General features: G+C 36.3%; 2 protein-coding genes across 3 annotated transcripts; both read left to right on the top strand.

Annotated features, from left to right (window-relative positions):
• The first annotated feature begins 26 nt into the window (after positions 1 to 26).
• On the top strand, positions 27 to 5,189 carry LOC135650414 (U3 snoRNP-associated protein-like YAOH). 2 transcript variants are annotated; one of them, XR_010501522.1, is made up of 7 exons: positions 27 to 575; positions 871 to 1,213; positions 1,722 to 1,946; positions 2,500 to 2,734; positions 2,975 to 3,147; positions 3,955 to 4,672; positions 4,783 to 5,189. XR_010501522.1 is itself a non-coding variant. In XM_065169725.1 (7 exons), exons 1-7 carry the CDS (start codon positions 148 to 150, stop codon positions 4,879 to 4,881), a joined length of 1,569 nt encoding a protein of 522 aa, XP_065025797.1. In that variant the 5' UTR covers positions 27 to 147; the 3' UTR covers positions 4,882 to 5,189. The 2 variants fall into 2 exon arrangements, 1 of the variants encoding a protein (XP_065025797.1); XM_065169725.1 differs by having other exon boundaries at positions 3,955 to 4,020.
• Positions 5,190 to 6,516: 1,327 nt separating this feature from the next.
• On the top strand, positions 6,517 to 13,556 carry LOC135650389 (uncharacterized). The gene is made up of 9 exons (XM_065169661.1): positions 6,517 to 6,822; positions 8,206 to 8,277; positions 8,792 to 8,881; positions 9,226 to 9,268; positions 10,522 to 10,628; positions 12,120 to 12,215; positions 12,595 to 12,785; positions 12,882 to 12,951; positions 13,105 to 13,556. The coding sequence occupies exons 1-9, from the start codon at positions 6,601 to 6,603 to the stop codon at positions 13,213 to 13,215; spliced, it is 1,002 nt and encodes a 333-aa protein (XP_065025733.1). The 5' UTR covers positions 6,517 to 6,600; the 3' UTR covers positions 13,216 to 13,556.
• Positions 13,557 to 16,280: the final 2,724 nt, after the last annotated feature.

The raw sequence follows: 16,280 nt of genomic DNA, 5'->3' as shown, positions 1-16,280 counted from the left end.
CGCGTCTCTCTTAAACCCTTGCTGTCTGTCTCCCTATAGTTCCCTTGACGCCGCTGCCCCTCTCCCGGGCTACGCTGAATACCCTCCGACGAAGCGATAACCCTAAACCACCAAATCCGGTGCTACTCGACGTTCGATCCCCTGGCGATGAAGCCGCGCAGCCGCAAGAGGGATGACCGGCCCAAGGCCGGTAAGAAGAAGCCCAGATCCTTCGGCGGCGACAACGGCTTCTTTGAATCCGATGCCAAACGGAGGGGACGAATGCGCGGCGGCGACGATGACGTCGAGAGCATAGATAGCGACGAAGACTTGGCGGGCCTTGGTGCTGGAGAGGAGGAAGTGGGGGAGGGTGCCCCCGAGGAGACTGCGGACGAGAAGCGGGTTAGGGTCGCGAAGGAGCACCTGGAGAGGATTCGAGCTATAGCGAAGCGGGTGGAGGAGGAAGAAGGGGAAGAGGAAGACGAGGAGGAGGGACGAGAGGAGAGGGAGGGGAAAAGGGATTCTTTGGTGGCGGAGATTCTCCAAAAGGAGCAGCTTGAGGAAAGTGGTCGCATCCGCAGGCTTGTCGCGTCAAGGTAATTGGAAGGAATAACTTTAAACACGATTTGTTTCTGCTTTTAATTTTATCTGAAAGAGCTACATTTTGCTACTGATGCTTTCCCCTGTCAACTTAGCTAATTTACTCGGCTTGATGTTCGATTTACGTGGAAACACAATGAATTTTGAACTAATGTCATTGACTTATTACTCTAGTGTCTAAATCTCAAATTCGCACATCTAATAAAATACATTGTGTCAACTTAGACCCTTTTAGATTTGATGATTATGGGGCTTCTTTTAAGGCCCATTTATGATGTGAAAAAACTGCAGGGTTTTAAGTCCGCAACCTGTTGATGAGTTCCGATGGCTTGTGAAGCACCGGCAGCCTGTTACATCTGTAGCTTTGGCTGACGATGACTCAAGAGGGTTTTCAGCTTCCAAAGATGGAGTCATTATGCACTGGGATGTTGAGAGTGGCAAATCCGAGAAGTACTTGTGGCCTCGCGAGGATGTTTTGGTGTCACATTATGCAAAGCCCCTGCAGAATTCAGCTAGGAAGAGAAGTAAGAATGTTTTAGCTTTGACTGTCAGCTCTGATGGGCGATATTTGGCTAGTGGTGGAATGGATCGACATGTCCATTTATGGGATACTCGAACTCGGGAGCATCTCCAGGTTAGCTCTCGGTGGCCATTGTCATTCTGCACGACTATATCAGGGTACAATCACGTAGATGTTTTACTAACACTACAGGTTGCTGCTTATTATAAATGTTCTCTTTATGTTTTACAGATACAGAGAGGTAATTTTGGAATTTCCGTTTGCACATTATTCATCACCCTTGTAGTTCTTTTCTAGTTAAAAGCAGTCCATCGTGCTTTATTACCATTGAACTGTCTTATCATTCGAGCAGCTTACACTAGCTCCTTTTCATACATGCATATGACAATCGCATATCCATTTCCCAAAGCTCCCGCCAATGTGGGGACTGAGGAGGGTCATTGTACATTGTCTTGTATCTAAATATAAAGAGGTTGTTTCCTTGACTCAAATTCTGGGTTCCCGAGTTGCAAAGGAGCAGCCTTATCATGCATATGACAATCACTAGAGCATAATTATGAAAACCATTTTACTGTTGTAATTCAAACTAAGACTGATTTTACAGCATTATTCTTCTTGACAGGCATTTCATGGTCATCGAGGTCCAGTCTCATGCCTTACTTTTAGACAGGGAACTTCACAGCTTTTCTCCGGTTCCTTTGATAGAACCATTAAACTGTGGAATGCTGAAGACAGAACCCACATGGACAATTTATTTGGTCATCAAAGTGAAATTTTGACAATTGACTGTCTACGCAGAGAACGCCTTTTGACTGCAGGACGTGACCGGACCATGCGATTGTGGAAGGTCAGCATCAGTGTCTTACAGTACTTAACTATAACAATGTCTTAAAGCACTTTAACTCTAACAATGAACATTTAGTGTGGTTTACATCAAGTATAACCGACTGTAAAGACGTGTCTTATCTGTGCACTCTCCATGTTTTACTTGCTTCTGCAATTCTCCTGTGATTCTGGTCATTTCAGTTTCTAAAAGATGAAGATAATATAGAATATTAATTTAAAAGTAATTTGTTGCACATATATGTCTTGCTATGGTTTCAAATTTACTTTGTGTCAAGGTTCGTAATACCATACCGTACCGGTGTTTCGACCTGGGCTCGGTACTGGTACGGTACGGTATACCGAGTGGTACACCTAGGTGTGCCGAGTACTGTAGCTCTGCTACAGTACTACAGTGCACTCGGACCGATAACAGACGGTCCGCGTATCGGCAACCTGTCGGACCGGTACATACCGCCCGTACCGGGCGGTACAGTTCGGTACTGCAGACATTGCTTTGTGTGCTACTTAAAGTCTAAACCATGCGTGTGATGACATTTTTCCTTTTCGTGCCGTAGGTACCTGAGGAATCACAATTGGTCTTTCGGGCTCCTGCATCATCTTTGGAATGCTGCTGCTTTATTAATGACAGTGAGTTCTTATCTGGCTCAGATGATGGAAGCATTGAGCTCTGGAGTGTAATGCGCAAAAAGCCTACACACTTAATAAAAAATGCACATGCTCCATCTTTATTTTCTAATGGTTTTTCATATAAAGAGGATGATATCACTATGTCCAATGGTGGCAGTACAGGTAAGATAATTTACCTTTCAGTCATATCATGGTTTAGTAGTGTCAACCTCTTAAGTGAAGATTAACCAGTATGTGTTTTATTTTATGCATTTGCAATATTTTGTAGTTATCATTTTGAATCTTGCTTTTTTATGTTTATACATCAGCTGATTTGCATCTAGATTGTGTACTATCAGTTGCTTTTGGCATATTTATTTATGTAGTATTCTAATGATTGCATCTAACTGTGGTCTTTCTTAGAAAATGGTTCTCATGGAGATGAAAACTGTTCTTCGGCCCATGCATGGGTTAGTTCAGTTGCTGTGTGTAGAGGTAGTGATCTTGCTGCATCAGGAGCTGCTAATGGTGTGGTTCGTGTATGGGCTATCGACAGTGATAGCAAAGGGATCAGTCCATTACTAAGTTATCCACTGGTATTGTTAAACTTTCTACACCTTTCCTGAGCCTCCTAATTGTTTTTTTTTTTTTTTTTTAATTTTGATGTGTCATATTATAATTATTGGTTAATATGAGACTAAAATAAAGTAGTTCACACTAAGCTCTTGCCTAAATTATCAGCATAAGGATCTCTATATAACATCATGCTATGTTTGTCTTCTGTAAACATGCACTAAACATATAATTTTGAGCTTGTTATCTTGATATATTCCTTGTTTGCACAAATTGCACAAATGCGTGCCATAGTATTGGAACTTTCTCTCTAATAATGTAAAATTGCGTTATGCACTCAAATAATTACCTGCTCTATAGCAGAACTTAATTGTCAGCTTGGAACAAAAGTTTTCATATATAAACAATTAGATATAGTTTGATAGAAAATAAAATGAGGAAGAATCGTCTGAAATATTGTGGACTTATTCTAAAGAGATGAAAATATTGTGAGTAGATGATGTGAGACAATTAATATTAAAGATGCAAGCAGAAAAGAGGAAGATCTAATATTACTTTACTAGGGATTATAAATAGAGACATTATGGGCTTGTTGTTGTTAGACGTATTCTGTGTCTCTGCTTGTACATCTGATGAAAAGGAATGTTTTTCTATATTAATGTTGCATGGTTAGTGAGTCCGTTAGATCCTTTCTATGTCTCTGCTTGTACACCTAAAAAAAAGGAATGTTTTTCTAAACTAACGATCATCTAATTCTGTCCTTTATGTTTTACGATGATTTTAGCTAAATAAGGTTGTTATACCATGTCTATTTACTATCTGACAAGCAGGCTGGATTCATCAATTCACTTGCATTTGCAAAATCTGCACGCTTCCTTGTTGCTGGCGTTGGTCAGGTACCATCTGTTTCTTTTCCTTTCTTACTCATCTCATTTATTAGATTGATTTAGTTCAAAAGCTTGTCTGACCATGGTAATTGACCAGAAAATCTTCATCTTTCATTGTTCATTGACTAAAATTTTACATCAAACAGTAATTCCTTTTCGACCTAGATCTCTTTTTTTTACTCTGAAAATATAACTAAGTCCACCTTAAAATCATTATACCTTTTTGATTTATTGATAGTATTAGAACACATTAGCTAATCTAGCATCTTATATTTCTTAAATTTGTAATCTCCAGTTTTACCATGAGATCAGAAACTAACCATAATGGACTGCCGTAGAGAAGATTGTCATCCTTAACAAAGTTGCTTAGAAGCGAGAGTTTATGTTTATAGCAAAATGATACTTAGTCAAGTTAAATTGATGTCCAACAAGTTTTAAATGCTAATCAACTGAAAGAAACATGAGCAGTTTTACCTACCTCTAAGATGCAGAGATGTGCCGTAGTCCTCTATGTGCTCATTTGTGGTTGGAAGACCTACTGAACCTATCAAACCATGCCTGCATGATGCCTCATGTCACCTTCTTTGTCGAACAACTTGAACTGCAACTACCAATGTCCATAAACTGCCACAGAAAAAGTTCTTCTAGGAAGAAATTCTAGGTGGATAATTTCAGTTCGTTTGTTGTTTCTGTTCTTATTAAAAACGTTTCGTTTCTTTTATGTTGTCCTCCAAAAGTGTGTATGTGTTCACATATGACATCTTGTACCAGGAACCTCGCTTGGGAAGATGGGCGCGTGTTCCATTAGCACGAAATGGAGTTGCAATACACCCAATTAAATTAAAGGACGATCACACAATGGTCTCTTAAATGCTGGCCTTTACCAATGGCTCATGCAAGCATAAAAGGATTCTTCAGTTTTTGCTAGTAAGCGGTGCAAGTTACAGTGTTTTTCTGAGAGTTGATAAATTTTCCTCTGCTCACATATATTTCTTATGTAACAATTGATTACACAACTTGCCCTTTTGATTTATTTCACCCTCAGTGTCTCGAGCATTAGCAAATACAGATGGCGTAAAGCCAACGAGTCCATGTATTCCTTCCTGTAGCAGCTCATTTTGTATGACAATTCTTTTTTCCATGGAAAAATTTGTGCAGTTTTCAGCTGGTGGCTGGCACACTGTGGCAGAGTATGATGGAATGATTTTGGTGTCACTTATTATTATTTTTAAAGATCTGTCATTTTGTGGTAGCATCATGTTCTTTCTTTTTTTCTTGGGTCACAAAGTATTGAATAGCTCTAGGATATGATCTTTTGGCTTCAGCATCTGGAAGGCACTATGCCCTGTAACAGAGTGTTCCAAGACCCAATCCAATTAAATACTGGATAATCTGGCCTACCTACTCCATTAAATGTTCGAGAAACTTGTAAGATCTGTTTTGCTGTATGAATGGTTTGATGCTAGTAGAAGTATATAAAATAGTTTCAGATTAAATTTTCGCTGTGTACTGTGGATTATACTTCTGTGAACTGATTTGATTTGTGATCCTGCAAATGCAGGTTGTTACTACTTATATGATAAATCTCTGATCTCCGTTGCAAGGGGTTCAACTTGATCTGATGAAGAGTTTGGTTTGAGAGATATTATATACTGTGTTTTTTGGTTTAGTAAATATTGGAACTCTATTAAAAAATATTACAAATAAAAAACACTATAACTCTGTCACTCTGTTACAAAAAAATTGTAGACCTCAAAAGATGAGGTTATTTTTGATGAAAAATTCTATTTTTTTAAGGATATTTTGATTTTTTTTAATACAAAAGGAAGTGGTTTGAGAAAATATCAAAACATGAGGTTTTTCCTAGAAAATCGTTCATATAAAAGTATTCTATTAATTTTGACATCGATTCTATATACTTTTTTTTCTTTTTAGAGGATTTTGCATTTCCATTTAAATTAATATTATTTAGTATTTCAATTGAGAAGCAAATGATAGTCAATTCAAGTAATATATATATATATATATACTTTATATATATATATACATATATACATATATACATATATACATATATACATATACATATATATATATACATATATATATATATACATATATATATATACATATATATATATATAAATATAAATATATATATATATACATATATATATATATATATACATATATATATATACATATATATATATATACACATATATATATATATATATACACATATATATATATATATATATACACATATATATATATATATATACATATATATATATATATACATATATATATATATATATATATATACCTTCTTTTATTTGTCGGTGTCATTAATATCATCTTCCATATACAAAGCTGATCTTTGTCGGAAAAGAAAAGGAAAATTGTAACTAAAACCATGGACTAAAATAGATTGAAAGCTAATCTAATGTGACATTTCCCGGGATTAAACTAAGCAAAAGCCCACGAAGTGCTCATAAGAGGGCTCGATGCCCCGCGGGGCTCCCTCTCCCTCTCTCTCTCTCTCTCTCCTCTCTCTTCCCGTGTCCGGTTCTATTGGGGTCGCCCATGGCGAATCTTCCCCCTTCTCTCTCCATAAGCAGCGCCTCCTTCGGAGGAGGGCCCGCTCCCCCCTCCCCCGTCGCCTCAGCCGCCGCAGCCGCAGCCGCCGCCGCAGCCGCCGCTGTCGGCCAGCCGCCTAAGGACCGGAAGATGGCGTCGGCGGAGCAGCTCGTGCTGGACCTCTGCGATCCCGAGCTCAGGGAGAACGCCCTCCTCGATCTGTCCAAGGTCGGGCCCCATTCGATTCCCTCTCCCTCTTTTCCCTTCCGTCTGCGACGTATGCCTGTTTCTTGAGTTATTAGGTGAAGCTTACCTAGAAAAAAAGCTCTTCTTTTTTGGATTCTAATAGTTGGACAAGAAAAACTGGTTTCGTTTTCGTGAATGGATTATGTTCGATTGACTTCATGTCGAGCCCTAAGGTATTTAGAGGAAGAATTACTTGGTGTTTTGATAGGTAAAGGCTGTATCTGTTGGACTGCATTTCTTCACGAATATTTCTTTTGATGGAGTGAAGGGAAGCAACTTGTATGAAGACTCACAGTTGTTCTAAACATCATAACCTTCAACTATTTCCGCGTTAGTAATTAATTGCTTTACTAAAAGGATAGACCAAGAGATGGAATAAAGCATTATGATTACTAGAAAGGCAAAGGCGAACTTGAATTAGTCATCTTCTAAAAGTAAGAACCCTTATCCAATCCCAATGGGAGGAAAGTCGAGAAAATTTTGCAATTTAGATGTACTACCTGACCAAGTTTTAATTTTCTTTGATAGCTGATTTAATTGTAGTCTTAGAGGTCTTCCTGAAATCATTCAACTTAAAGTTGACCACCATCATTATTCCTTCACTTGTCAAGTGTAATTATTATGTATAAGGCCTATGTGTATTTTTCCCTACTAATTTCTTAAGAGGTTGGAAAGTTTCTTGCATGTTGATAGGTTATGTTGCCAGCTTGATGATTGTTAATGCATTAGCTGGCTGCATCTATAAAAAGATTGGAATTAGCTGCTACATGTAAGTGTGTTTCTCCATTGATGCAGGATTAACTAAGAAGTTAAAAAGCAAAAAAAGATTATGACATTGCAACTCAATTGGAATCCAACTGATTTATTCTTGAAGGATTTCTTCTCCCTTGGTGTTTTATACTTGAAGGATTTCCTAATGGAATTGGCAAATTCATGGTCCTCATTAGAATAATGAAAATAGATTAATTCACATATTAAGAAAGATTAATGGATACCATCCTGATAGAAGTTGGGCTTAGGTTGGATTTATTTTAATGAAATTAAAAGTTTAAAACTTTCCTTATCACTTGACTTCCTGATATAGAATTATTGGATAAACTTGTTTAGGAATCAAATGTCATAATTACATTAGGAAAAATCACACAGCCCAAATATTTGCTTGTTTCTTGGATCTTTAAGTGATTTTCTGAGTTTCCATAAGCCACATTGGGAGAGATTAGTATTAGTGAAGTTATAGATACATACATGACCAGGCAAGCATGGGAGGTTGCTTTCTGTTTGAATGTTTGACTTAGCTTTATTCTTTCGTGCTTGCGAACCTTATGAAGGTACTAATGTAGCTTCTTTTTTTCTTTTTCCTTGCAGAAGAGGGATATATTTCAAGATTTAGCTCCATTATTGTGGTACTCTTATGGCACTATTGCAGTACTCCTTCAGGTGTGTACTAACCACATTTACAATGTCTTAAAGCGCATAATTATTTTTGTGTTAGTGTCATTTTGTTACTGGGTAAGGTTGTTAACCAGATACTTAATATAAACCTGATATTTTTATGTGTTCATTTACTGCATCATTATCACATCCCTTGATCTCTTCTTATACAGTTTAATAGAATGAATGCAATTCATAATTGCATTTCTGTTTAGAAATAACTAGCTTACTAGAAACTTATAAGAAGGGCTCAAAATATTTATCATATCAATAGAGATGTTGTACAAACTTGATGTGATGGTTAACATGTTTACCATATCAACAGAGCATAGATGGAGGCAGATGGTTGTCATGTGTGTTTAAGTGTACTTCTTACTTCAAGCGCATACAAATGCCTCCTTATGGGGCTTGAATAATATAGCTACTTAGTTGATAATTTGATCTTCTTGATGTAAATCATGCTGGATATCACTTAAAGTTGGATGACTTTTTTATGCCACATGTTTCCTTTTGTTGGCAGGAGATAGTTTCAATATATCCTGCTCTTTCACCTCCAACATTGTCACCAGGTGCATCAAATCGAGTTTGCAATGCTCTTGCTCTTCTTCAGGTCAACCACTTACAAGTTTCTTCCTTTGCAATTCCTTAGAAGAAAAAGTATTTACAAAATTGCACTGAAGATTTCCTTTCTTTCTTATATGATAATTATAAATGATTTATAATAGAGTATTTTGTTTGGATACTTGGCGTGTGCTACCTTTGTTATAGTCCAGTAAAAGCTATGTACTCTCTTTTGTAATAAATGCATGTAACTTTGGATAAAAGCTATGGTAGCTATGTCTGCTTTATCCAGCTATAATTTTATTTTGCTTCTTGTGGAAGCATTAATTTGTTTTGGTATTTTGTTGTTTCTGCAAACTGATCCTTTTCCTTTTAATCATTATTTTTATGCAGTGTGTTGCATCACACCCAGATACACGGATTCTTTTTCTAAATGGTAATTGATGGACTTCTATTCTCTATTATGGAATTGACTAGTAGTCAGGTGTTGGTCATGATTGATTTGTCATCATCGTGGAACTCATATGCTGATATTATACAAATCATGCTTATAAGAAGTGTAAAGTCATTTCCATGCATCTCTTTACAAATCATGGTTGTCATCTTTCCCCTAAAAGTGGGTTACACTAGAAGTGCAACTCAAGTTGAAATACACCATAAATTTAGTGTCGTGAATCGATATCAAGGGAATATGTACTTTAATCTTGTCTATACGTTTAGCAGAAGGGTATGGACATGAACCTACCAGTGGGTTGGTTGGGAGCTTCTGGTCTCATGACAGTTGTAAGCACTAAGCACATGCAAAGAGGAAATGTCGCTCGCATATGGACCTAGCGAATGAGGAATAGGGGAGATCTATGGGAATGTGGTCATTGGAGGAAAATATTTAGCCAAGAATTTAGAAGACGAGGTTTGAAGATCTGGCTCTTGCTTGCTTTGGGAATAATGAGTTGAAACAATCGGGTAGTTTTTTGCCTTCTTGCTGACATCCTTGGACTATGCATGGTCCAAGTTAGCAAGGGCCAAAACTATTATTAGACTTCGCTCTAGAGCAAGGATAACTACAAGTCTATATTGCAACCTTGCTATCGGGTGGATTGGTACGTTATATTAGTATTAGGGTACACTGTGTTGCTCACACAGGCATCTGCAAGGAAGAAAAGAATTAAAAAAAAAAGAGAGGAAGAGGAATCATCAGGAACAAAATATTAAGAAAAAAAATATAACCATACATCACAAATTAACAATATTTAGAAATACTGGTTTCGTGGAAGTCTGACACTACCATGTCTCTAAGGTTGGGTTCACATACTGTATCCATATCAAGTGGTATGTCACAGCATTTGTTGCTTGCTTGCAGGTCACCTTTATTTCATACATAGAATCAGCAGCCTGTGCCGTTATCTCCTTGTTGACTTTGCAAGTCGTTTACAACTCATTACCTTGTTTATTATTATTTTTTTAATTTCTGAAAACTGTAGATGCTTCAGATCTTCTGGTCACAAACTTTCTTTTTATTATGTTTGAGACTATCATACCTTCTGAACCTATTATGCTACATCCTTTTCAAAACCAATTTTCTGTACATTGTTCTTGAAGTTATCTAATCCCTATGTAGTGACTGTTTGTTAATATACCTGCAAGTTTTGTTGTTGTTTTCTGTAATTTAATTTGTTCATATTTTTACAGCACATATACCTCTGTATTTGTACCCGTTTTTAAATACCACAAGTAAAACGAGACCATTTGAGTACTTGAGGCTTACCAGCTTGGGAGTTATTGGGGCTCTTGTCAAGGTATTTCTGCTCAAAATTTTTGGTGCTGATTTCAGTCCTATTATCTACTTGTCAAGTTAGTTTCTTTACATGCGCCAGTGGAATATCTTTATCGTCTGCATTCCTTCTTGATTTCTCTTAAGTCAATACATACATGTCATAAACTCAGTTTATTGGGACAGTCGATTCCAATCCAATCTGGATTGGGACCAGCCATGAAGTGCTTGGATTCTGCTTTATTTCTTAGTCTAGATCATCAAATTGCTGTAGGAGTTGGCCAAAATTGACCGATTATAGCTAATTCTTGTCAAGTTAGTGGACCCATTACTGTTCGGTCCTCACAATGATCTTTGGTTGGAGTGGTGTATAGAAGTATATTGGGCCATACATCGACTTGAACTAATTGGTATCACTTTAAAATAATAGCAAAATAAGTACCTGAGCAATACTAGGTGTACATTGCTAGTTTCTGGTCGAATCCATATATATTGGATAAAATGTTTTCAAATATCAGTCGATACAATTGCGTACTACTTGATGATATGTATTGAATGATATTTACCGGTCTGAGCAGAAACCAGTATCAGACCATACAGTTTTGTACCAAATCGGAATTTGTTCAGTTGGCTACAGATCAATGCACTGCCTCAAATACTGGTCTTATACCAGTCTCTTGAATCATCGAAACTGGTATCTGTCCAAGATTTAAATCTTTGTTAGACAATACGATCTAGTCCAACAGGTTCTTAAAAGTATCTTATAGAGTACTAGGCAAAGCCTTCTTTCGACTTGAAATTTGTCTTTGCGATCATAAATGTATATCAACAATTTTCATTTGATGGCACAGGAGAATGTGATTCCTTTTGGTTCCATATTGTACCAATCAATTATCTTATGCAAGCCAAAATTAGGCTAGCCGCATGTTGGTACCTCTAGTATGGGTTGACATATCATGTCTCAATATTTTGTTGCCACGATACATGTTAACTTATGGCAGCAATTGCCAATTGACTAGCAATCTTTGATGTATATTGTTAACTGTAAAATAAAATCATAATTTTATTTTAATTACAATCCCAATTTTATTATAATTATCGATTGACATAGGCATAGCAATGCTTGGATATACAATGTATATGAAGTATCAAAGAGTTCATGGGTCGATAACAAGATGGCCATAAGTATCAAAGTTTATTTCAGAAGTTACCATGATATAATGATGTAGAAAGATTAGGTGAAACGAAACCTTTTCATCTTGTTAACCCAAATCAATAAGAAGAAAAAAAAAGGAGCAGAAAGCACTGTTCTATTTTTCCATGGAATATGAGTAATTAAATATTGATACAATTAAAGATACGTCATCCTTATCTTCACATCTGATCTTCTAGCTGATCTATTTATTCAGAATAATCACATGATTGTCCATTTTCAAAATATTTTTTTGCTGTCTCATTTTATTAGCAGCTTTGGATTTTAAATAACATTATGAGCATGAGTATGCTATCTGTGCAGGTTGATGACACCGAGGTCATCAGTTTTCTTCTCCAAACAGAAATAATTCCGCTGTGTCTACGCACCATGGAGATGGGAAGTGAACTTTCGAAAACAGTGTGTAACCTTTCTGTTCTTTTCTTATTTGAATTATTAAGTTGTCTAAATAGTTAGAGCAATATTAGCAATCTGTAGACAGTTAGGATTGCTACATGGAATCTAACTTGCATATGGTATTTTGGCTTGATCTTCTACTTGAGGTTGGTGCTGTGTACACCCCATGCTGGCATTTTTCCTGTCACAGCATTTATTGCAGGGCTCCATCATGATGATGGAGAAACAAGTGCTAATTCCAGTAACCCAATTAGAGAAGTTGTGGGATCATGTACCATCTACTGACACAACACCATTATACCTTTTCTTGTTGTCATTTCCAACTAAAACTAGTCAAACAATCTTCTTGAGTCATTGACTTTCTAAATCTATCTTTTGTTAGGTGGCTACATTTATTGTCCAGAAGATCTTGTTGGATGATGTTGGGCTTCGATACATTTGCGCCACTGCAGAGCGGTTCTTTGCTGTTGGTAGTGTCCTAGCTAATATGGTCGTATCCCTTGCAGAGCAACCTTCTACAAGGTTGTTGAAGCATATAATTAGATGTTACCTGAGGCTGTCAGATAACCCAAGGTTTGTTTTACAACAAATCATCGTAGGATAAATACACTGATTTCTACCTTCTTCAATTACTTAATTCTTTTGCACCTTTATGTCCTTCATTTGCAGGGCATGCGGAGCTCTGCGCAGTTGTCTCCCAGAGATGTTGAAAGACGGGACCTTCAACAATTGTCTTCGCGTAAGTGCTACTTCTTGACCATGACAATGACACATCCCATACATTTCATAGCTGCCGACCATGCAGCCATACCAATTTCTTTCTTTAGTGATTACCAACACTGTCTACTCATTCAGCGTTACAAAATCTCAACTCCATGTACTCTTATTGCAGGATGATCCAGCGACTCGCCGATGGCTTCAGCAGCTGCTGCATAATGTGGCTGGAGGCAACCTGGTGGCATCCCTTCAGGCAGGTGGACTGGATCACATGATGGGAAACTAGAATGGGCTTCTGTTCATTTCGGACGAGGCTACCTTAGAGATTGTTGTAATGCTGTGCGATCTTTTTCATCACACATAACTTATTTCGAACGTCTCGCTTATTGTTGTAGTAGTAGTACTAGTAGTAGTCGTTGTAGTTGGTAAATTTACTACAGCAGCCACGATGTTGGTAAATTTATCTAGGTCTCGTGCTAGGATGCCCTTGTAAAAATCACGGAACTGGAAGTCGGAACCCTTCACGAACTACTGCATGATTTTGATGGAGTAACATCAGGTTCTCCATTGGTCTGTGTTAAAATACGGTATCGAAGGCAATTCATTTCTCTCTTCTGTTTTTCTTTTTTTGGGTGTGTAAATTATTATTACGGGAAAAGAAGTCCTAGTATTCCAATTATTTGAGCTATGCATATGAATCTTCTTTTATTATTGTTATTGAGCTTTGGACAAGACTAATTCTAAGAAGGCTACTCAAATGTTTGTATCATTCATTACTAATTCATTTGAACATTCAGAATTTTTTTGAAGACGAAAACTATTTGTATCTTGTGCTCCTTGTCTTACTTCAGTTTCTTTGAGGTAAAAAAAAACCTTGTATATCATATCTTGCCTTCTAAAAAAAATTATATGAATGTTTGTCCATTAGAACAAGCCAATATACAATTATTTATTTTAGGTGTCAAAAGTTTATAAGTATTCATTTAATAAATTTAAAATGAAAACATACATAAGAAAATTATTTTATATAACACTATTCATATAATCATCCATTTAATAAAAAAATATATGTTTTTAGATATTCTAGCGATAATAAGTTCTGATATGATATATACAATATAAGATGAATAAATTTTATATGGTTCATCTCAATTAACATAAAATTAAAATAACAATCGTAATGCGATAATTGTTGTCGATAAACTTTGTACAATAATAGTCTTAAGATGATTTCTAATGAAAATATGACCTAATTACATATTAGCCTTTACATTTTCAAAAATTATACTAGATTCCTATTATTAACAAACTCTCATGATTGATGTGTCACGATTCGGTCCGACCCCCGATGCACAGGATCATGCGGTTAGATGTCAAATGGGAGCCTTTGTTAAGTCAGGTTGAATTTTGGTCTCGTCTCCCGAGGCTAGTCTTCTCCCATGGCAAGCAGCTTGCTTCTTCGTCGTTAGACTCCTGCACTCTGGTCAAGGTCCGGAAGGAGATTTCTTGACTCAACCCTTCCGAAGACTAAATTAGTATCGAGCAGAGTTTTTTTTTTTTGGAAAGAAGGAATTCCCCTTTACTTGATGTCGGTTGGGGGCTTTTATACCTGCGAGCGAGGGTCAGTCGTACGTGATCTGATGATGGCGACCGACTCCTCGGGTGATCGATTTGTATCTGTACAGGAGCGCTAACCAACTTGCACAAAACAACATCACACAGCACTGTTCTGAACTTTCCAGAGTGACTTTGTACCGTATGGCATTGTCTTATGTGGCTTTGGATGACGCGGGAAAGGGCGATCGTCCTCTTGAGTTCGAGGTGATACATCTGAGACGATGTTCCATCTCAACCTAGAGGCTCCAAGTTTGCGTTGAAACATTTGCTGAATGTGGTCATGAGGGCATTATCAGATTATGCCTTATCACCTATACTTACGATAGTAAAATATTTAACCCTGTTTCTCTTCACGTGTCGTCTCTATCGACACAAATACCTCATGTGCTCAATGGTACATCCTATGGTATTTTCGTCAGTAGAGTCAATGATGTGAAGAGAAATAAGATTATAAGTTTTACTTTCATAAATATAGATATCCTAAGATAATTTTTGAAAGTATAAAGATCAAAACGCTGAGTAGTTAATGAGATAATACATAATTAATCTTGTAAATATAATATATATAGTTCGAAAGGGTGTTATTTAGGTCAAAACCTATTTCGGTATCATCACCCACCGCAAATCTGCGATCACAGTCTCGCGATCGATCGAGTAAGCTCCGATGATTTCTATACGAATAAAGATCAAAAGCAGTCCTCTCACTCATTCCCGAAGGCCGGTGTCTCGATCCAACGACACCTTTCTCTCCCAACTCATTCCGCGGCCATGGAAACATAATGATGGAAAGCATCCCCCATCATGCGTCTCTTTGCTGCCTCCTCTCCCTTTGCTTCCACCGCATCTAAAGCTTCCTCCCATCTTTTTGACGACACTGATCACATGGGACACCAACTTAGTGAACTCGAATCTTAGCTATACATCCTCTTCTCTTTGCTTTGCTTTGCTTTGCTTTGCTTTGCTTTGTTCATGTCATTTCTTTTGTATATATATGTACATTATAAGGTTTAGAAAGAATTAGGAGTATTTTATCAAAAAATATATAATATTAATTTCTTTTCGGATAACAAAAATGCCCTAATTCTTTTACTTAAATAATTTGATCACATATACTATTAAAAAACTTGATAATTTATTATCGTAAAATCTTCACAAAATAAAAAATGATACTAATTATCTTATAACATTACGATGATTCTAAGTTGATTAGTATTATTTTTTTAAAAAATAATGATAATTAATTATTAAAATTAAAGTTTTTTTAATAACATCTATGATCAAATCATTAAAGTAAAAGTATAAGGGTATTTTTGTTCATGTTGAAAAAAGATGCCCCTAAATAAAAATAAATATGAGGTTTTATCGGGTAAAAAACCAATATTAGAATTTTTCAATAAAATATCTAATAATTAGTAATATGTAATATTTTTTTCAAATACTTTGCAAATGTTATGTAAGAACAAGGCTTCTTATGATTAAGTATATGAATCATACTTAGACCAAAAGATTATAGAACTTATCATGTAATAAAGATATAAAGAAAAGAATATAATTCAAGTCAACTTTTAGTAAGCATAATATAAAAAAACATATAGTTACAAAATAAAGTTATTTCACACATAAATAATATATAAGGATTGACAAAAAAAAAAATCAAGGAGCAAATGGTTAAGATAGATAAACTTCTAAAAAACAATGAAGAAATAAAAGTCAAATCAAACAAAATCAAAGATC

The sequence above is a fragment of the Musa acuminata genome, chromosome BXJ3-10 (genome assembly GCF_036884655.1).
Source record: "Musa acuminata AAA Group cultivar baxijiao chromosome BXJ3-10, Cavendish_Baxijiao_AAA, whole genome shotgun sequence".
NCBI classification, from domain to species: domain Eukaryota; kingdom Viridiplantae; phylum Streptophyta; class Magnoliopsida; order Zingiberales; family Musaceae; genus Musa; species Musa acuminata.
This window is presented reverse-complemented; position numbering and strand designations above follow the sequence as displayed.